We start from the raw sequence: 22594 nt of genomic DNA on the forward strand, positions 1-22594 counted from the left end.
CAAAAAAAAAAAAAAAAAAAAAAACTATATCAGTCGGCGGTTACCTAGCAAGCATTAAGTTTCTTACCGTAGCAATAGACGACCGTGTGTGTATATTACAATTTATTCATTATTGAAGTTATGAAGAGATCATGCATTCGATAATCATGCATTCGATAACATGGTTCAATTTTTAACTAGTTTGTAACTAGTATTTGTAAACTAGTTTTATTTTGTAACTAGCGACCCGCCCCAGCTTCGCACAGGTGTAATGCTAATACTAAATATAGTACAGAATGTCTTTATTTATAGTGTGAAGCTAGCTTATAGCATGGTTATTATTAACATAATAACAACAACATTCAAATATGCGTCGTTAGATTACGCGTTGTTACAGAATGCGTTGAGAAAATAAAGGTTCACTGCTCGTTCCCGGTAGGTGATAGCGTGATAATATGTAGCCTATATGTTGACCCGACTTCTTAATAATATTCGTGCCAAATTTGAAGTAAATCCATGCAGTACTTTTTGAGTTTATCCCGGACATACATACAGACAAACAGAAAAAAATTCTAAAAACCATATTTTTGGCTTCGGTATCGATTGTAGATCACACCCCAAGTATTCTTTTAAAAAAATATTCAATGTACAGTTTTGACTTTCCTACCATTTTATTATATGTATAGATTTCATTATTAATTAACACATCAGGAAATTTCGAACTCAAAATATGGAGCAGCCCGACTGTGGTAGTACCTCTACTTTACAGAAGATCACCGCTAAATAATAATGCTTTCAAGCAGTGTTGTGTTCCGGTGGTGAGTAAGGTGACCAGAGCTTCTGGGGGAATTGGGGGTAGCGTCGGCAACACGCTTGCGATGCTTCTGGTGTTGCAGACGTCTATAAGCTTCGGTAATCGCTTACCATCAGGAGAGCCGTACACTTGCTTGTCGATCTAGTTAAATATGAAAATAATAAACTGCGGACGGTTAGTATTGTGATTTATGTCTGACGTAATACAAACAATAAAATTAGTTGTCAATGACGATTTTTTCGTTTGATTGTGCAAGATTCTGGAAAATGATAGGTTTGATCAGCGAATCCAGAGTTGGTAGTAAGAACTTTTAGGACTTATAAAATTTGATAGTAAAACAAAGATATATCAGATACTTTTATCCAACAGATACTCATTATAATAATAAATAACTTTATTGCACACAGTCAAATATAACAATTACATAACAATAAAGCTTAAAGGGAAAAAAAAAATAATTACGTCACGTGCAACGGGCGGTCTTATCACTAGATAGTGATCTCTTCCAGACTACCCACCTCATTATATTGCACGGTACAATCTGGACGTAAACTTTTGCTGTCGTTTGGCCATAATCTACAATATAACCCTTTTTTATAATTTTTTTCTCGTCCCTTTGTCCACAGCGAGTAATAAAGTGCAGAACCCTCGCCAGCCGCCTCCGGAGACCAGCAACATGTTCATAGAGGTATTGCAGCGGAGGCCTGAAATCATGCAACAACTGTTGGCCACCGTGAGTACATTTATATTATTTATTATTACTCTATTGCACACCACAATTACATTTTAAACATTAAACACATTTAAAGACAGTCACAGACTGTGAAGTACAATGGGCGGACTTATGGCTAGGGACACGGTATCGAATACAAAATATCGATACTATACTCATGAGTAGGTATCGACATAAAAGTATCGATACTTGTAGGTATCGAGTACGAGCACAAAAGTACTCGATACCTAGACGTATTGATCTTCGACTGCCAAAAAAAAGGTCGTCACTTCAAAATATCGTACAAATTTCAGTCAAACAAAACCAAAAAGGTAAATAGTACACATTTAAAACTTTCGTGTGATGTCGCAAATAAACATCATCATTGCACCCGTCCAATCGCTATTGAACTTTATAAGATCAATTCATCAAATACAAGTAAATTATAACTAATATAATGTTTTTCATATATTTGATATAATGGTCGGATAACGGTTTGTTACCTGAAAATATTTAATTATAGAAAATATTTAAAATATTGTAATTTATTCTCATACATTTTTCTTACGGTTCATAATGGTCAATCCTCCCGTTCGTAAGTACAGACCGTCGGTAAAGTAAGCTTGTATAGACATGCTTTTGTATTATGGGCCATTAAAAATATTTATATATATTTAAAAATGTAATAGTTTATTGTATATAATTTATTTGTATCTTATTTTGTTTGATGTACGTTTATCATACACCACTACTTATTTCTTTTTTTTTCCTTCTTAATCCCCTAACTAACCCTTCTTAATTCCCTAAGTAATCGCTATCGAGCGATAAGGCCGCCTCATTGTGCATTATACTTTTTTTCTTTACACTTCTTTATTAAATTAATCTATGTGGCGTACAATAAAGAATAAATAAATAAAATAAATAAAAATAAAAATTTAAAAAACTAAAGTAGAACGAAAAGTTCTTTTAAATAGGCAACGGGCGTTAGTCGTATTTTATAGACAGAAGCTGACCGATTCTACATGCTGCTTACTAAAACCAATGAATCTAATGGTTTGTCTCCCCCACAGGTGCTGAACGTGGTGATGTTCGAGGAGCGCTGCAACCAGTGGTCGATGTCGCGGCCTCTGCTGGGGCTCATCCTGCTCAACGAGGAACAGTTCTCCCGCCTCCGAGCCGAGCTGATAGCGCAGCAGCCGCGCGACAAGCAGGCGCAGCTGGCGCACTGGTTCCACGGCCTCATGCAGGGCATCGAGCCCAACCTGCTCACGAAGAACCGCGACCGGTGAGCGCACCAGCCTCACATTGTCCCTCATAGCACTCCGCACACTATAATCCGCCCACTAACACTCCACCCATCAGCACTCTGCCCACCAGCACTCCACCAACTATCACTCCCCCCACTAACACTTCGCCCACTAGCACACCGCCCACTAACACTACGCCCACTAGCACACCGCCCACTAGCACACCGCCCACTAGCACACCGCCCACTATCACACCGCCCACTAGCACTACGCCCACTAGCACACCGCCCACTAGCACTACGCCCACTAGCACACCGCCCACTAGCACACCGCCCACTATCACACCGCCCACTATCACACCGCCCACTATCACACCGCCCACTAGCACTACGCCCACTAGCACCCCGCCCACTAGCACACCGCCCACTAGCACACCGCCCACTAGCACACCGCCCACTAGCACACCGCCCACTAGCACACCGCCCACTAGCACACCGCCCACTAGCACACCGCCCACTAGCACAACGCCCACTAGCACACCGCCCACTAGCACACCGCCCACTAGCACACCGCCCACTAGCACACCGCCCACTAGCACACCGCCCACTAGCACACCGCCCACTAGCACACCGCCCACTAGCACACCGCCCACTAGCACACCGCCCACTAGCACACCGCCCACTAGCACACCGCCCACTAACTAGCACTACGCCCACTAGCACACCGCCCACTATCGCACCGCCCACTATCGCACCGCCCACTATCGCACCGCCCACTATCGCACCGCCCACTAGCACACCGCCCACTAGCACACCGCCCACTAGCACACCGCCCACTAGCACACCGCCCACTAGCACACCGCCCACTAGCACACCGCCCACTAGCACACCGCCCTACAACGCAGAGCCAAATACTGCATTTTGAGTCACCGCAAACTATTCCATCGATCTACACAACCAAATATCCCCCTAATCACCCCATCTCCAAATTCCAGCTTCACTCAGAACCTGTCGATGTTCCGCCGCGACATCAACGACCTACTGAAGGGCAGCTCGGTGACGTCATCGTCCGTCAACGACATGATGACGTCATAACCAAAGAGGACCCCCGGCTGACGAGGCCGCTTCCCAGCACAACATTGTGATTCTACCGCCGGAATGTGGTATTTGATATTTGTGTTACCAGTTGACCTGAACGACGTTGTCTTGAGACTCGAACGTGGTTTTGTGTTTTCTGGAATTATTCCGGTCAATTTTTCTTAAGTTTTACTTAATAAGAATGTTATACAGTGTAAGAAAACTGGCTAGAATCGGTCCAGCTGTTATTGAATTTTACGCTCCAAATTTCCAAAATAATTAAATAATCATATTTTAAGATAAATTAATAGGGATAACATCCTTAAGAGGAAAGGGTACCTGAGAGACTTTTGAAAAATAGGTATTTGAATAAAATGTTCCTGTATCGTTGTATCCTGACCCCGAGACAAGAAAGGGACAACTGCAGCTCGGACCGTTTTAGGTAGATAATTATTGACTAAAACAGCATTTCGTAATTGACTATTTCCTCCCCAAAACATGCTATTTTATGTAACTAAAAAAAAACCTTCAGCTATGCCTACGTTTTCGGTTTTTTTGTAAATATGCACAATTTTTTTAATGAGTGTCAGAAAATGTTTAAAAAATTGGGCTATATTTCTGATTTATGACTCCTACTCCCTATGATAATAAGAATATGAAAAACCATAGGCATAGGGGCGTGGTCATGGCAGTTAAAGGTTTTATGTTACAAAAACATTTGATCTATTGTCATCATCCAGGGAGGAAACAGCCGACTACGTTTGTATGGAGAAAGGGCCGGTATCCTTCCCTCTTAAGACATGCAGTACATATAAAAACCTATCTGTTGAAACTTCGCATAGGAATTCGCATGTTATCCCATAAGTTCTGCTGTCAAGTAAAAAAAATCCCCAATTTTGCTATAATGCTTTGGTCGTTTTGGTTGCAGCATGTTATAGCCTTACGTTGGTAAAAGAACTTTCAAAAGTAAAAGAATTTTTAATTTTGAACCAAATTCGGTTCAAATATAATTATATCTATACAAATAAATAAAATTGGAGTGTCTGTTTGTAATATTAAAATAACATTTTTCACTATTTTTGTCTGTCTGTTTGTTTGTTTCGGCTAATCTCTGAAACGGCTAGAACGATTTTGACGGGACTTTCACGTGCAGATAGCTGATGTAATAAGGTGTAACTTAGGCTACTTTTATTTTACAAAATTTATCTTTCTCCATCTAGGTTACAAAAATTTAATGTAACATAAATGAATAATAAAAAGTTGGTAACGAACAGTGGGGACAGATAGAATAATGTATCTTTCTGTTATCAGATTAGGCAGTGTTAAGTTATTAGTAGAATTTTGGTAAAATTTGGGAGAAAACTTGTAGTCAATTTTGAGGGTAGTTAATTTTTTTTATTTGATGAAGCTTCATCAGAATTTGAAATGAAAATACACGTGTGTATTAATATGAATTTATTTCAAAGTATTATCTATCCAAGTATATTTCAAAGTATTATCTATGTATAAAAATGAATGTTTGTCTGTATGTCCTTTATAGAATCGTAAACTATTCATTTGATCGTGTCATGATCTTCAGCAAAGTGTTTTGCATAAGCCCAAAAAGGTTTCTGTATTAGTACGACCAAAAAAAATTAAAAAAGCATAGCAACGCGCGTTGGGTACAGCTCGTAATCGATAAAAAACCATCGGGACTTGTGCGAAAGAAGAACTTTGATATTACTTCAAGGCTTTAAATTTATTTATTAAATCAGAGGTTTTAGGTCATCTAGTGATTTCCCGAAAAAAACCACCTTTATTTCGTAATTTTTTCTCTAAAATGCTCCATAAACATTTTATTTTATTAAAAAAAAATGTCTGCCCATATTATTAATATTTGTTTTTTTAACACAAATACCACATTTTGGCGTTATTTATTTATATCACTGCGTAAGTTGATAGTCAATGTGTTATATAGCTAAGGAAAAATTTTCCATTCAATCCCACTGCTGGGCCTTGGGACGAATTTTTTTTTTATATAGCTTCATACTTATTATAAATTTAATTTTTGGCAAGATTTTTTTATTAAATATATTTCTGTATCAAATGCAATTTGAGACAACCTCTAGGCCGATGATATTAATTTTATAATTATTTCCTAATCGTAAAAGTTAGCTAATTTAGCTAAAAAAATTGATTCTGTTTATCAAAACGGGTAAACCGTTTATAACTGGAACAAACTAGTTTAAACCGGTTTGAACAGGCTTAGACTGGAATCGCGTTTGGCCTGTAAAAGTGACGAAGTTTGTATTAATATGTAGGTAACGGCGCGGTTATTGAGCGCTCGTCTTTGAGTGTAGAAATGGATTTTCTTGGTGCCGGGGTCTCAAACAGAAAATAGTTTTTGGTTCAGTACTAAATTTTTTTTTTTTTATAATTTGTTGAAGTCAATTTTTCAGCACTCAATATCCGTGTCGATAACTGTACAGACATTATTTTTTATTTTAACTCAATAGTTATAACCTTGTCGTTATAACGGAGCAATATTATCAAACGATTATTTCATTTAAAATTGTTTAATGAAAATAGAATGACAAAGTTCCAAATCACCGAGCGATAAATGTGGCGATTCAGTTACGATATATTATGCGAGTTATTGATAGTTGATGAATTATAATATTTTACGGTTTGAAATATGTAAATATAATAAGGATGATATGTGGTGTCCGTGCGTCAGAGGTACTGTTGTGTCATACGGAGTTGTAGAAGTTAAAACTTTTGAAGTAGAACTTCTTTACGTACGCTTGACATGGGGATTAAGCTGGTGAATGCGTGACGAGAGCGTTACGAAAAGTGTGATCGGGTGAGGTGAACGGAAGTTGAGAGGGAGATATAAGTTAGTGAAGACAGAAAGAGAGTTTCGTTACGTATATTACGGTAACTAAAGAAGTTTAACTTCAGTCGCGTGGTCTAAAGCACACTCGTTTTTTTTCTAAGACAGTCTCTTAGAAATGTCAGCTGATACTTTTAAAGCTTGTTTTTAGAATTTTCTGTATGCTTAGTCTTCATTATTTGGTTTTTCTATAGTAAATGCGGTAAAGTTATTTTTTTTTTTTTTTTTGTTAAATAATAATTTTTTTGTGTCGATTTTTCGTATGTTTAATTTTATGCGTTCTTAAAAAGAATGATCTGTGTTACAATTTATATAAAAAAAAAAATTTACATGTATATAAATACAGGACTAGGAAGTTATTTTTTGAAGTGAAACTTCTTAGGCTCATGAGGGTAGAATTTATACGGATGAAACGTCAACGTTTTTGTCGATGGCGCTGGAACGGAAATCTAAAGCTTAAGATTTGTATAAATATAAACGAGACTTAAAAATTAGTTTGCCAAAGAAGTTTCACTTCTGACACGTGTACTTTGTACGCACGCACTTTTTTTATGTAACTCAAGTTATTTACAATATTGTCTCTGTTTTATGTTTATAATATATAAACACAGAATAATTTTATTATCAAAACCAAAATTATCGTTTTCATTAATTTATCCACATTAATAAACTGAGTTGCTCGACTAATTGATCAACAAGTTGCCCAACTAGGTCGATCAGTTGCTCTACTCGAGTACTATTTTAGTAATTTAACTAAAATCACTAGCGATATTAAGTTTCGAACTCCAGTGTGTACAGCGACCTTACCTCTGTCCTCGGCGCGTGTTGTCGGTTCGTGTCGGACGTTACGTTGTAATGCTAGTGTAAGTTTGACGGTTTCCTATAATTTTACGTTGTACGAGCGATATGTTGTACATAGTTGAATAAATTGTGATTTGTACAAAGCGACCTCGTGTTTTATTGTACCTTGTACCTTCCTTATACTACTTATAATTATATTATAAATATTGATGTGTCGAGGGTTCGGAAGCACCCAAACCCCCAAACCAAGACAACCTGTAGTATGGCCTTTGTAAACGTTTATCATGTACAGTGTCGAACATGCAAACGCTAGCGCAGTCGCTGTGACATCTGCGCTAATACTATGTAATTAATTTATTTGTAGGTTTTGTAAGGGCTTGTTTTAGTGATAAATTTTATCCTGCGAAAAGCCGAAAAACTGCAATTGTTACCTACTAGATGGTAAGCGGTTACCGTAACCTATAGACGCTTGCAACAGCAGAGGCATCGCAAGCGCGTTGCCGATCCTACACCAGACCCTCACTAGTACTCTACAGGAATATAACACTATTTGAGAGCAATATTTACCAGTCCAGCAAAAATTATACAATCGTTACTTTGGATGATTGTGTTGAAATATCATTTAACAAACTCACGTTCACAGTTATAACATTCGTATGGAATGGTTGATTGTTTGTTCCACTAGATGAACATCTAGGGATTACAATATATGAGCGACAAAAATCAACAAAGTTGACTTAGCACTCCTTGAAGGTGTCGATATACAGACATTTCTAATAAAAAACTGCAGATATTCTCTTCCTTTTCCAATAGCTTTCATTCTACTATATTTTTTTTGTTTGGTCTCAAAAACTATTGATACTGGTCAAATATATTTTAACAATTGCTTAAAAAAGGAAACATGTAAGCACCATTTAATTGCTTTCGCAAGCATATTTATTATATTACTATTATGTTTGAATGCTTTGAGACAATCACAAAAAATCCATCATGAAATTAACTATAAAGATACATATAACAAAAATGTAACGCTGGTCGCTGTCTGTACATTTAAGATAATTATATGAAAAAAATATTATTGGGACCATTAATAGGACCGCAAATAGCACCCAAAACAATGATTATTAGAATTTTTGTCTGTTCGTCTGTGGGTTTGTGCACGCTAACCTCAGAAACGGCTAATCCGATTTAGATGTGGTCTTCATTAATATATTGTGGTAGGCTTTACTTAACATTTAGTGTTTGTTTCATGTCAATCGGTTCATAAGTAAAAAAGTTATGCCAATTTAAAGAATCACGCGAAACATGTAAAGTTTACTACTTATACGTATATGTTGTTTATGACATCAAGATGACACATTGATCCAGTGTCTTGCCTGTTACCAGTTTCGTTCTAATTGTTTTGACAGAAGTGTTAAATAGGTCAAAGTCAGGGAAGGCACTCAGCTTATTGATTTGATCGACCTCAAAAGAAAGGAGTTTTGCCTATAGTTTGCCGAGCAACTAGGGATATGTAAATAGTTGAGAGGATGTCTTAAGGATCTTTTAGGTACCTTATGTAATTTTTACTGACAAAATAAAACAATTTGTGTACAAAAACCTTTATTAACATGCCTCACAAAACACGTCTACATTGTGCATACACAAAATACATTATAATTGTCATATTGCATATAAATATAATTACATGCAGAATATCATAGTCTAATATTATCACTGGAATGTGACTAGCATAGTTTAAAATTAACAAATGTGACAATTTTTTTCAAAACACTCAATTCTAAATAAACTAAACGCCTGTTACACCAATTAGTGATAAAGATATCTGGTACACAAGTTACAGATAGGTTTATCAGGTGAAATAGGCTCTTAGGACTGTTTCACTACAACTTAATTGATTTGAATACAAAACAATTGTAATAATGAGCGAAAAAAAAATTGAGCATTTTTATAATAACATAAAAAAGTAAGTAACAGGTGACAAAAACACTGCAAAAAATATTATAAAACAGCAATAAGTTAATAATATAAGAAAACAAGCAAATAATACTGTTTTTTTTTTTTCATTTTAAATGTAACAAAATCGTAAGTGAGAGATCATTAATAGAATATAAGTGCTAAAACTAGATTACATTTTTCAGAAAATAATTTTTAAAATTTATTAAAAATATAAAAAAAATCATTTTTTTTAAACTTAGCAATCAAAATATATATTTTAGAATACTGGCAATTATAGTTGAATAAAAATACCTAGTAAAGCTGAATACAGAAGCAAGTTACTAGCAATTTCTAATTTTTAAAACTGGTGCTAAAATCAGCTCTAATGTGATATTGTGATGTTTAGTCTAAGTTATAAGTCTAGATCTAAGTCTCAGTCTAGACCTAGGAGTAGACGGTGTAGGCGTAGTGGCAGGTGTGATCGCGGAAACCTGATACGGCCTAGGTCCAGGTCTCAGTCTAGGTCTAGATCTAGCGCGTGGGCCTTGCAGTGTGTGGTCGCGGCACGGCGGACAGAGGTCGCGCGAGGCGACTCGTACGAGCGCTACTGTAGGACAAGTAGCGGTCGGACAGGTCGGGGGGTTCCGGCTGCAAACATATTCTGTATGTTTATATATGCGTGACGAACAACCTTGTTCCATTGGGGCACATTAGGTCCGACTGGGGCAGTACCTCAACCTTGCGGAAGATCACAGCTAAATAATGCTACTTTCAACTAGTGTCGTGTTCCTGTGGCGAGTGACGTGACCAGAGCTCCCGGAGAGGGTCGGGGGCGGGGGTATGTTAAATAACGTACAAGCAATCGTTCTTATGTTGCAAAAGTAAAGTAAAGTTATGTCGTATAAAGTACAGCTACAGCTACAGTGTCGCTCACTATCAGACCATACGGTTATTTGCCACATTTACAATGACTTTGTTATTGTGGTTACGTTCGGGCGTTGGTTCGATTTCTGCTCGGAGCTAATATTCGTTTATATAATTTAAAAGCATTTATGGACATCAATACACACATTTATGTCTAATTAGCCGTTTCTTCCAGAGAAACCCAGTAGTAACCCAGTAAGTTGTTAGGAAATTTGGCTCTCAATATTTAAATTTAAAATTCTAATTTAGGATTTTGATAGTCTGTATTATGAAGTCGTTCAATTAAAATGACACAACTTTTAGCTTTACCATTACTTTACTATAGAGTTATATTAAGTGAAGTTTTCCAGTCAGTTTTATGAATGCACTCAATTATTGAGTGACGCGGACTACGGTTCGTGTATTATGAGTGACTCACGTGGGCGTGCGGGGGCGGGGCCCGCGGCGCCATGTTGTTCCCGGTGTAGGCGACGCACTTGACTTGCCACTCGCCCAGCTGCTCGTTCCAGTGGACGTACTGCTCGATTAGCGCCTGCAACGTTAAAATAATGTTAAATGTGGAGTTTCTTGCCGATCCTTCTCCGCAGAATGTACATTAGGATTCGATGGTAGCTTGACTTTTAAAAATGTAATAAAATCTTTAAAGTTTCGAGTCATATTACGATTCGAATGTGCGTTTGAGACCTAATTGAATAAAGTTGTTTTTGATTTTGATTTTTGTTACCGTTGTCTATCAAATAACGTTGTCCACAATCGATAAAATAGTTCTAAGTACCAAACATAGGTATAACTATTATAAAAATAACACAACAAAAATAAAAATACTGCTAAATCCCTATAGAAAAAATCTCATAAACATTATAAAAACAGACCAATGGAGACCATATCCTTATACCTAGTTGTGAGAGGCTAGAAGGTCAAGCAGTTGAAATGTATCCATTTTAATATTATGTATTTGAATGACGTGTAGTTGCTTTTGAAGCCTATTTGAATAAAGTTGCTTTTGATTTTGATTTTATTCATTACTCCAGAGCAAGTAAGAAAGTCGATCTAATTATACATAAAGGGCGCCATGCCATGGTATTTACAGGGAACTTATATTTAAAAAAATTTGTACAATCAGGCAAATATATATTATAATTGGGCAAGTTTGTCAAAAAATCCTATAGTAGTAGAGATTTCGTTGAAGACGGTTAAAAGGAAGATATTTTTGGAGGTTCTACTTGAGAACAGTATTTGTGCGTGATCTTGTGCAGGGTTGAGGTACTTCCACAGTCAGGCTGTTCTGGATTTCAAGCAGGATATTACCTGCTGTTACCTCGGTAAAGTGTTTCATCTTTTGCCAGATCAGCCCCGCTTACCTGATACTCCTTGGGAATGTAGGCGTCCAGCACCAGGTCAGCCAGCTGTAGCTCCCTCCTCAGGGCCCTCACTCCGTCCAGGATGCCTTCCATCTCCCGCTGCTGTTCCCTCTGCTGGTCCGCCAGCTCGGCCTTCGCGGAGTTCAGAAGTTGGACCGCTCGCTTGAGCTTGCGAGTCTTCGCTGCATTTTCCTCCTGGAGGCTGGAGTAGCGCTCCTCCAGGTCCAAGCGTTCGGCCTGGGGGTGAGATCACAAAATTGGTTGATTGAGCTTCAAACTCACATAGTTAAGATTTTTTTTGTTAACAGACAAAAACAAAGCAGGCCTCCCCTGCAGGGCCTCCCTCAAAAATAACAACCAATAAGACACTAGACGCGGGGTCACCTAAACCCAACTGAATCTTTTATTGATTGATCTCCTAATTTCATTAACAATACCGCCTAGACCACCTAGACCTCAGCGGAGTAAGATTCTAGCTTTGCTCTACATATTTTCCAAGAACTCCTATAGAAAGACACAGCCCGAAACAGGTCACAAGTCGCGTTGTCCACTAGACCCCAACAAACACCCACCTCCTTCTTCTGTAGATCCTCTCTCAGCCTCCTCTCGTTCATCTCCCTCATCTCCAGCTCGCGCGCCGCGTGCTCCAGCAGTCTCCGCTGGGCGTCGGCCTTGTCCAGCAGGTTCTCTCCCCCCACCAGCACCTTCGACTCCAAACGTTGCAGCTTTTCTTTTAACTCTTCCTGCTGCTTCCTGAAGATTACCACATATAACTGGTTAGTAACTAAATATGAGGATGAAAATAGATAAGCAAAATTTTAATTATTTCGTAAAAACATTGGAATACCTACCTACACTATTATTATTATTTGTATGTTTTTAACATCAAATAATGTATATTTGCGTGTATTTGCAACGAAAAAACCGATTTCAATTACATCGACCAGTATACAACGTAGATCGATGGAAAAATAGTCAAGTGAGTACCCATTATTAGCGATAACTGAAAAAGTACTTACACATAATAATTGTGTTTGCCCGCAAACGAAAAAAAACCGACTTCAATTACATTGACAAGTAATACAACATAAGTAGACGCAAAAAATTAATAAACGCACTAGTCACCACTGTATGGAATTGGTCGTCTGCGTTAGTGGGTGCTCGCTTGCGGTAGTATTTAAACTCAATATTAAATATTAATACAATTTAATGAATAAGTAAGAATAAGGTACATAAATGTGTGTTTGTACAATCGTCAACGAGAATGAAGTGAGCGGGTCGCCGCAGCGGGCGCGCCCGATGCATCGGTCGACGTATGCAAATGTGTGTGTGACACACACTTGCAAGGCGTTAACAAGTTGCCGCCCCAGGAACGAAGTTCTGCTGATCCATTACTGGCAGCGGGCATAGTCTGTTGAAGGCACGTCGTACAGATCCCGAAGTGGTAATCACGTCTGCTACTCGAGCCACTCCGTCAGAACCGGGATAAATATGTGTCACTCGTCCCAGACGCCACTGATTAGGAGGCAGCCGGTCATCCTTGATCAGCACCATCTCGCCAAGGTTCAGTTGTCCGCCTTTTCTTTGCCATTTTTGCCTCTTCTGTAGTTCTGTTATATATTCCATATAAAAACGATTCCAGAAATGAGTCTTCAGTTTCTGCATTCTCATATAACGTGAGAGTGTATGTAGTGCAGCGGTTTCTTTGACCTCAGGATTCGGGAGTGACGTAAATGTTCGTCCAATTAAAAAATGAGATGGAGTAAGAGCAATAAGATCAGATGGATCTAACGACATCGGAGTAAGAGGTCTTGAGTTTAAGATGGCCTCGATATGTATGAGGACTGTGTTCATTTCTTCATAAGTTAAATTAGCTAAAGACACTACTCGCTTTAGGTGGTGTTTGACAGACTTTACGGAACCCTCGGCTAATCCATTAAAATGGGGGCTATACGCTGGGTAAAATTTAAAATTGATTGAAGAGTCTGCAGCCTTAGAAGCTATACAATCAGAACTTTGTTTAAGGAATTTTGCGAGCTCATTGCAGGCACCTACAAAATTCGTACCATTGTCCGAAAAGATGTTGGCGGGCTTACCCCTACGGGCTATAAAACGATTAAGTGCGGCTAAAAAACTGTCACTAGTTAGGTCGGTGACAAGTTCTATATGTACTGCTTTTATCGCCAAACATATAAAAATACACAAATATGATTTTATTAGTTTGCTACCTCTTCCTTTTCTATTCAAAATCATAACTGGCCCGGCGTAATCTACGGCTGTGTTAATAAACGGGAATTCAGTGTATAAGCGCTGAGCAGGGAGATTACCCATAATTGGTTGTGCAGTTTTGCCAGAAAAACGACAGCATTTTATACAATTACGAACTGTTTTTTTTGCAAGGTTTCTGCCACCTATAATCCAAAATTGTTGTCTTACTAAAGCTAATAACAGTTGCGGTCCAGCATGCAAAAAGGCTATGTGATAATATTCAAATATTAAGTTTGCGATTTTGTGTGATGAGTGGAGCAATATGGGATGTTTAGTTTCATAACTATAGAAGGAATTTAATAGTCTGCCTCCTACTCGCAATAAGTTGTCATTGTAGTCATAAAATGGATTTAAATTAAGTAATTTGTTTTTTGCAGGTAACTCTTTTTTATTTTTTAATAATATATATTCTTTAAGAAAATCCTCTTGTTGAGCAAATCTACATAATGATTTTAATGCTGATTTTAGTTCATGAACCTTTAAATACCCACTAAGTTTATTATTTGGATTGTGACAGTTGTGTATAAATCGTTGAGCAAAGGCTATGATTCTTTGTAACTTTCCCAACTTTGAAAAACGTTTAATAAAGTCTGAATGAAAGGTGAAATGATCATTTTGTTTTGATGTTAAATGACATTGTACTTTGAGCTCGGGTAAATTTAGAATTTTAAAACCGGTTGGTTGAGCAGGCCACTCTGACTGATTCTGAGAAAGAAATAATGGGCCTGACCACCATAACGAACATTTTGCCAATTGCTTTGCATCTGCACCACGTGACCCAATGTCAGCTGGGTTCAAATGCGTTGGTACATAGCGCCACATGGACACTTCTGAATTGTCAAGAATTTCCTGAACTCTATTGAAAACGAATGGTTTTAGTAAATGACTTTTTTCAGATTTTATCCAGCCAAGAACAATAGTGGAATCACACCAGTAAGTATAACTTTTTATATTTAATCTTAATGAACATTTTACCTTTTCAGCTAACCTTGCGGCGAGCAGCGCACCACACAATTCTAGTCGCGGGACCGTTGCAGGTTTTATTGGAGCTACTCGACTTTTTGCAGTTAACAAGTTAATTGTTGCCTGGCCCTTAACAGGGATAGATTTAATATAAACACATGCTGAATATGCTTGCGTTGATGCGTCGCTAAAGGCATGAATTTCGACCTCAAATAGAGAGCAATCAGTTAATACGAATCCTGGAATTTTAATGCTATTTATGTAAGTTAAGGAATTAACAAATTTGTCCCAATCACTTTGTATTTCCACTGGAACTGTTTCGTCCCATGAGATTTTCAATGACCATAATTTTTGCAAAATAATCTTTGCTGTTAGTATGCATGGATTAATTAATCCTAAAGGATCAAAAATTTGTGACATTACTGATAATATGTGACGTTTACTAATGTGTTTATTTTCTTTTATATTGATTGAGAATAACAGCTTGTCTTCTTTTACAAGACCAAAGAAAACCTAAAGTTTTTGAACTGTCCCTCTGACTAAGATTAAGTAACTCTTCGTTGCTATTTTCATTAACAATTTTATCAATTATATGTGGACGATTAGAGTACCATTTACGCAAATGAAATCGCCTACTTTCTAGCTGTTGGATTACACCTTTACATATATTTATTAGCTCGGCCTCTGATGCTGCTCCTGTGACAAGATCATCATAAAAAAAATCGTGCTGTATGACTTCAGATACAGACTTATTAGTACAATCTAAACCTAATTGTTTCAAGCATCTAGTTGCAAGGTAGGGAGCAGAGGCGGTGCCATATGTAACGGTGTTAAGTTTGTATTGTTTGAGTTGCTCGTGTGGTTCAAATCGCCACAATATCTGTTGCAACTGACGCTGTTCATTGGTTACGTTAATCATTCGGTACATTTTCTCAACGTCCGCAGTAGCAACATATTTATGCTGACGAAATCGTATTAAGATGCTTATGAGATCGTCCTGCACGGTAGGACCTACCATTTGTATCTGATTAAAAGATAACCCAGATGTCGTCGCTGCGGAGGCATCAAAAACGACACGTAATTTCGTTGACAGACTGTTTTCACGAAGGACACCATGATGTGGTAATAAATTTATGTAAGTATCATTTTTCGGACATGTATTCTCTGTCATGTGACCTAAGCTTATATATTCTTTAATAAATTCACAATATTTCATTTTAAATATAGAATCTTTTGAAAATCGGCGCTCTAAAGACAGAAATCTAGATAATGCTTGTTGATAAGAATCACCAAGTTTGTCGGGAGATTCACTTAAAGGAATCGTCACAACAAAACGTCCGTCAGAATCGTAAGTATAGGTCTATCTATCTATCTATCTATAAACTGTTGCTAACATTCTTGTTCTTCTTTAGATATATGCTTACGTATTGACACTGCTTCAAATTCAAAAAATTGATTTAATTGTTTATCAATGTTTTGATCAGATGATATGATAGCATGATTGCAATGGACTGTATTTGAATAACATTGTGTTTGTGCAAGACCGGAGATTAACCAACCAAACTTGGTTTCACTTAACGTCGGCTTGTTTTTTCCTAATGAAATGTTATTGGAGCAAAGCACACTCCAGAATACATCTGCCCCAAGAAGCATATCTACTTGAGATGGGTAAAAATATGTGGGGTCGGCTAAAGTAATCCCCTTTGGAATTATTATTGATTTACAATCAACTTGCGTAATAGGTAATAATTGTGTGATACGTGGTACTACAAAACATTTAATTTCCTCTTTGTACGTGGAATTAAGCGATGATATAATAACGTTACATTGTTTGGATAAGCATGAAGTTTGACAGTTCAACCCTTCAACTAATGACGAGATCGAAGTGGTTGGTAAGTTAAGTTTATCACATAAGTTTTTTGTAATAAAACTCGACGTGCTGCCGTTATCTAACAATGCGCGTATAGTATGTTTTTTACCACTATAGTCAGTAACTTCGATCAAAGCTGTTGACAACAACACACAGTTTTTATCGATAGCTGACAAGGCTACATTATCATGTAAAATTTGATTAAGTTTTTGAGTTTCAGGTGGGCTGTGCGGCGACGGCGGCATCGACTGCAGCACTGAAGAAGACATCGACGGTGGGACTATATTCGGCGGCGGCGCGGACGGCGACGCAGAGCAAAGAACTATATTATTATGTGCAGTGATCGATTCACTTGGTGTGTGTGATTCATGTGTATGTAATAAGCTGTTTATTGGCTTATTACATACTCGACAAGGCCCTATTTTACAGGTATTTCTGGTATGACCTTGACGTAGGCAGTTCAAGCACAATTTAAGAGATTTCGCTTTTGACATTCGGTTCTCTAACGAAAAAGACCTAAACTTTAAACAACGATATATAGCGTGATTATGTTTACATAACGGACAAACATACGGTTTATTTATATGTGATGTGTTGGGGTTGGAGGTCACTACTAATGATTTTTGACGATTATTATAAGTGACGTCACTGTGTCTACGTTTCGTGTGAGTGTCCTCCATGGTCTCCAACAGATCAGCTTGATTTTTTAGGAAAGTAATCATATTCTTAAGTGTCGGCAAATCCTTCAACGTGTTACGGTAAGTTTCCCATTCACGGCTTGTGACAGGGTCTAACTTCGTAGAAATAATATACACGATTAGTGCGTCCCAGTGTTCAGTAGGCAATTTCAAAGTTTTCAAAGCTCTAAGATTTTTATTTACGATGTCAATAATGTTACGTAACGCTTTAGAAGACTCTTTAGCTATTGATTCAATATTAAAAATCGATTGAATATGATTTGTAACAAGAAGTCGTGTGTTATTATATCGATCACACAAAAGATCCCATGCTACGTCATAATTAGCAGCTGAGAAGTCGAGCGAACGTATAACTAATGCTGCACTGTCTTTTAAAGTCGCGCGCAAATAATGAAATTTATGTATTTTAGGAATGGAGTTATCATTGTGCACAAGAGAAATAAATGTATCACGAAATTCAAGCCAGTCATGATTTTGACCCGAAAAGGTAGGTATAGGTATAGTAGGTAATTTAAGTTTTGGCCCACCTCCATGCACAGTACTAGAACCTGGCATCGAACCGGAACCGGTGGCGCCGGGCTGTTCGTGCCGCGCCAACAACTCTCGGGCAAGGGCGATGCTCTGGAAGTACTGGGACTCAAAATTCTCACGTTCTGTGAATTGGTCCTCTGGAATTTCAGATACATTTTCAAGGTTAGATTGAACATCATCATATTCTGAATAAAGTTCTTCTATTTTAGTAAGGCGAATGTTGAGCTCGTTAATTAAAAGTGATGTTATCGTATCAGAGTTTTTAAATGAATCTAAATAATTTTTAAAAAGAGTAAGCTTAGCCTTAAATGTTGCACGCCTTTTTACTAAAGTTTTAGGGTCCATTATGAGTTATATGATATGTATTATGTACTTACGAAATCAGTATAAACTGTAAATAAAATAAGTAGAATTTAGGCGTAACTAATTAAAGAAAATATAGAAAAATACTTAAAAGCAATAATGAAGAGAAGCGAGGGTTCAGTAAATGTGCGCAGCTAGGTAAAAAAGCTAAGCGTGCGATGCGAGTAGCCGACAGCGCGTTCGGCTGATGCAATACCGGTCAGCAACCAATTCCGCACAGCAAGTGGGTAGGTAGCGGCAGTAAGCGGTCATGCGTCACAATCGCGATCGACTGAAATGCGTAATAGCAATAATTACCCACTATTCATAAAACACAATCCACACACAAAACGATTAATCCAAATCCAAACCTCTGAAATAGACAAGATGTATATTAATATAATAAATAGATAATTAAATGCAATTTATTTGCATTAAAATAATTCTTTTTATCTTAATATTTTAAATTTGAAGTAAAATGAATAAATACTATGAAGCAGTAGCTACTTTATAATAGGTAATAAATAGGTAGGTTTATTTCTATGACTATATAAATTATTTTTTATGTTTGCTCATCCCCAAAGGGTAAGAAACGTGACGATTAATACCTTAAGTATCTACTGGTGTAGATTTAAATAATTCGGAAATTAAATGAATAAGAACTTTTGATTAAATAAGTGATTTAAAAAATATATGAAATAATAGTTATTAATAGGGAAATAATTGGAACGAACTTACAATAACGCCACCCGATATCCTTACTATATTATGCACTTCAAATTTCAAGGTAGGTGCAAGGTCGTATCCAATCCAGCATAGGTAACTTTCCGTTGCGAACACGCCACGTCGATTCGCTCGTTTCCTTTATTCCAAATCTTTATGAATATGCACTGATTTTTTCTTTAAAGCATCCGGCTCGAAGGACCAAAATGTATGGAATTGGTCGTCTGCGTTAGTGGGTGCTCGCTTGCGGTAGTATTTAAACTCAATATTAAATATTAATACAATTTAATGAATAAGTAAGAATAAGGTACATAAATGTGTGTTTGTACAATCGTCAACGAGAATGAAGTGAGCGGGTCGCCGCAGCGGGCGCGCCCGATGCATCGGTCGACGTATGCAAATGTGTGTGTGACACACACTTGCAAGGCGTTAACACCACCACAATTTTCGAGGGTTCCTATCGATTTCTCTGAGATTCCACCATCAGATCCTGGTTTCCTTATCATGGGTATCACTCTTGGGATATCTCTTTTCACACAAAAAAAAAAAGAATTATCAAAATCGGTTCATAAACAACGAAGTTATCCCCGTACATACATAAATATATATACGGTCGAGTTGAGTAACCTCCTCCTTTTTTGAAGCCGGTCAAAAAGGAGGAGGTTACGGCGTCTTTACCTGATGACTTTTTACTAATTGTACCGATTTTAATAATTCTTTTTTGAAGAATCAATCTCGATCAGACGATTACTTTTTGAGTTATCTCTGCGTGCGTATTCTACGATACAATTTGATGTAATTTGAAATCGTTTTTTTTCGTGTACCTCGAGGATTCAGTCGTAAAATTTCGGAACCCGTAGTGTCATTGTCTAAGTTTCATTACAATCAGTTCAGGTGTTTTTGCGTTGAAGAGCAGGATGATTCCGTCCATCCATTCTCACAAACTGTCGCGTTATAACTGAGGTAGGGCACAGTAGGAAATTTCCTGCTCAAAATATGGAGCAGCCCGACTGGGGTAGTACTCTCGACCTTACAGAAGACCACAGCTAAATAATACTGCTTTCAAGCAGTACTGTGTTCCTGTTGGTGAGTAAGGTGACCAGAGCTCCTGGGGGGACTGGGGATAGGGTCGGCAACGCGCTTGCGATGCTTCTGGTGTTGCAGACGTCTATAAGCTACGATAATCGCTTACCATCAGGTGAGCCGTGTACTTATTTGCCGGCCTAGTTATATAAAAAATATATTATATCAATATGATTATTTGTATGTAGTTGTATTCGTATGAATGAATACTCACTTAGTTCTCTGCAGTTCTGCTTTCTTCTCTTCGAGAACCTTCCTCGCTTGGTGGGCTTTTTCGCGGTTTATTTTTTCCTGTAATCAAAAAATAAAATTATAAGAAAAAAATTCCGTTGATTTCTTGAATATAAGTAAAGTGGTTTTATTTAATAGAATTTATTTGAACAAAGAAAACTCGAAATTCTGACATAATTTCGTATAAATGTCTCAATTAGAAAGGAGATAATTTTACAGAGAATCGGCATAGCGATTCGACGGGGAAATAAATGCCTTCCTTTTGTCACCATTCCACGCGAATATGATTTTCACCATACGTATCTGTAAATATTTAGTTCTTAAGTTGTGAATTGTAAATATGTATATTTTATCAATAAGTTGAAAAAAAATTCAATGGTCAAATGGACCCCACCATGGTGTCTAGTGGTTAGTAAAAATAAGTGCTCAATCACCTTCTCTTCTCTTCTTATTTTCCTGCGCATCTTCTTCTCCTCGGGGTCTAGAATGTCCAGCTCGGGGTCTGTCAGAGTTTCATCTGATAATTCTTCTTCTGATACTTCTACTTCTTCCTCTTCTTCTATCTCTGTCAGAAAAAATATGATAATTGATTTATAATTTTTTCTGAAAAATGAAATACATGTTCTATTTTATTTATAATATATTATACACATTATCTATCTACTTGTAAACGCCATAATTTCACCGATTTCATTTATCCTCTTTCTTTATATTATTTTTTTGTGAAAGAGCGAATAATTATGCATAATTTTCAGAAATCATTTTTAGAAACGTAACAATTTAACTTCAAGCGTTTATAGAAAAAACAAATCTAATAAAAAATGTTTGTTGAGACAAAACGTGTTCACTTACCGGTATGTCTTTGAGACACGATGACACGCTACACAAACGTCAAGCCCGCTGTGTCTAAAGTATTTACTTAACTATTTGGATTTTAGTAAAGGAATATTTATGGTATCATCATTACAGCCTATATAGTCCACTGCTGGACATAGGCCTCCACAAGTTCACGCCAAAAATGGCATGAGATCATGTGTTCTGCTCATAGTCACCACCCTGGGCAGGCGGGTTGGTGACCGCAGTACTGGCTCTGTCGCACCGAAGACGCTGCTGCCCGTCTTCGGCCTGTGTGTTTTAAAGCCAGCAGTTGGATGGTTATCCCGCCACCGGTCGGCTTTTTAAGTTCCAAGGTGGTAGCGGAACTGTGTTATCCCTTAGTCGCCTCTTACGACACCCACGGGAAGTGATGGGGTGGCTATATTCTTTAGTACCATAGCCACACAGTACATTTATGGTATATTACAATTAAGTAAAATACAACTAACCGTTCGTATTTTCTTCCAATTGCTTCTTCAACTGATCAATTTCCTGTTGGAATCTGTAAAAAAAACAACTTAGAAGTGAAAAGACGGTCACAATCACAGGGCAAACCCTACCTTAAAAAGTTTATTCATTAAAAACTAATCCTTTTTGAATCTTAATTTTTTTTTATTTTCTTCTCCCTTTTTTTAATTTTTTTATTATTATTAAGTGCTACTGGTTCTTAAATCGTGTTCAGTTCTATGCTGATAATATTTCTAAGGACAATTTCCGGACACGCCCGTCGACCTATTTGGAAGATAGACACTAACTACTCACTGCGACTTTACTAGTAAATTTAAGTTATTAATAAAGGCACATATAGATAAATAAAGGCGTATATCAAATAGGTATTTTATTGTTCATATAGAAATGAGGACAATTCACATTTTTATTTTTTATGCCCCGTCCTATAACAAAGGTCGTCTGGAAGAAATCGCTATTTTAGCGATAAGACCGCCTTTGTACATCTTCTTCTAATTGTACTATTTTTGTTTGTCTAAAATATCTAAATATCTTATAACATACACACACGGTCGTCTGTTCCTATGGTAAGCAACTGCTTGTGTTACAGGTAACAGCCGACTGTTATAACTATAATTTTTTTTTTACAAATGTACATAGAAATTATACTATAAGAGGAACATGGCAACTTCGCAAACGAAGAGTATATATATTAATTTTTAATATTTAAATTTGATTTAGTGTAATTGATACTCAATCTCTAAGTTCTAAGGTTAATTGTGAAAATTGTTAAAATCATTAAATTGTATTTGACAACGAACGTGTTTTTTTTAAAGTG

General features: G+C 37.2%; 2 protein-coding genes and 1 long non-coding RNA gene across 3 annotated transcripts in view; 2 read left to right on the forward strand and 1 right to left on the reverse strand.

The window, feature by feature from the left end:
- LOC123666988 (exportin-7-B) overlaps window positions 1-4125 on the forward strand; it is a 36131-nt gene extending 32006 nt beyond the window's left edge. The window contains exons 21-23 of the mRNA XM_045600999.1: window positions 1420-1526; window positions 2576-2790; window positions 3747-4125. Of these exons, the coding sequence (XP_045456955.1) occupies window positions 1420-1526; window positions 2576-2790; window positions 3747-3846 (422 nt within the window). The 3' untranslated portion in view covers window positions 3847-4125. The remainder of the gene's footprint in view (window positions 1-1419; window positions 1527-2575; window positions 2791-3746) is intronic.
- Window positions 4126-9535: 5410 nt separating this feature from the next.
- The window catches only part of LOC123667103 (kinesin-like protein KIF3A), a 47948-nt gene continuing 34889 nt past the window's right edge, over window positions 9536-22594 (reverse strand). The window contains exons 8-14 of the mRNA XM_045601087.1: window positions 21759-21811; window positions 20868-20998; window positions 20417-20493; window positions 12297-12477; window positions 11725-11961; window positions 10782-10895; window positions 9536-10087 (exon numbers count right to left, since the gene is read on the reverse strand). Coding sequence (XP_045457043.1) covers window positions 9971-10087; window positions 10782-10895; window positions 11725-11961; window positions 12297-12477; window positions 20417-20493; window positions 20868-20998; window positions 21759-21811 — 910 coding nt within the window. The 3' untranslated portion in view covers window positions 9536-9970. The remainder of the gene's footprint in view (window positions 10088-10781; window positions 10896-11724; window positions 11962-12296; window positions 12478-20416; window positions 20494-20867; window positions 20999-21758; window positions 21812-22594) is intronic.
- On the forward strand, window positions 17493-18307 carry LOC123667104. Its single transcript, XR_006745389.1, has 2 exons — window positions 17493-17583; window positions 17934-18307. It is a non-coding gene; the product is annotated as an uncharacterized LOC123667104 (long non-coding RNA).

This window comes from Melitaea cinxia, chromosome 27 (genome assembly GCF_905220565.1).
Source record: "Melitaea cinxia chromosome 27, ilMelCinx1.1, whole genome shotgun sequence".
Lineage (NCBI taxonomy): Eukaryota > Metazoa > Arthropoda > Insecta > Lepidoptera > Nymphalidae > Melitaea > Melitaea cinxia.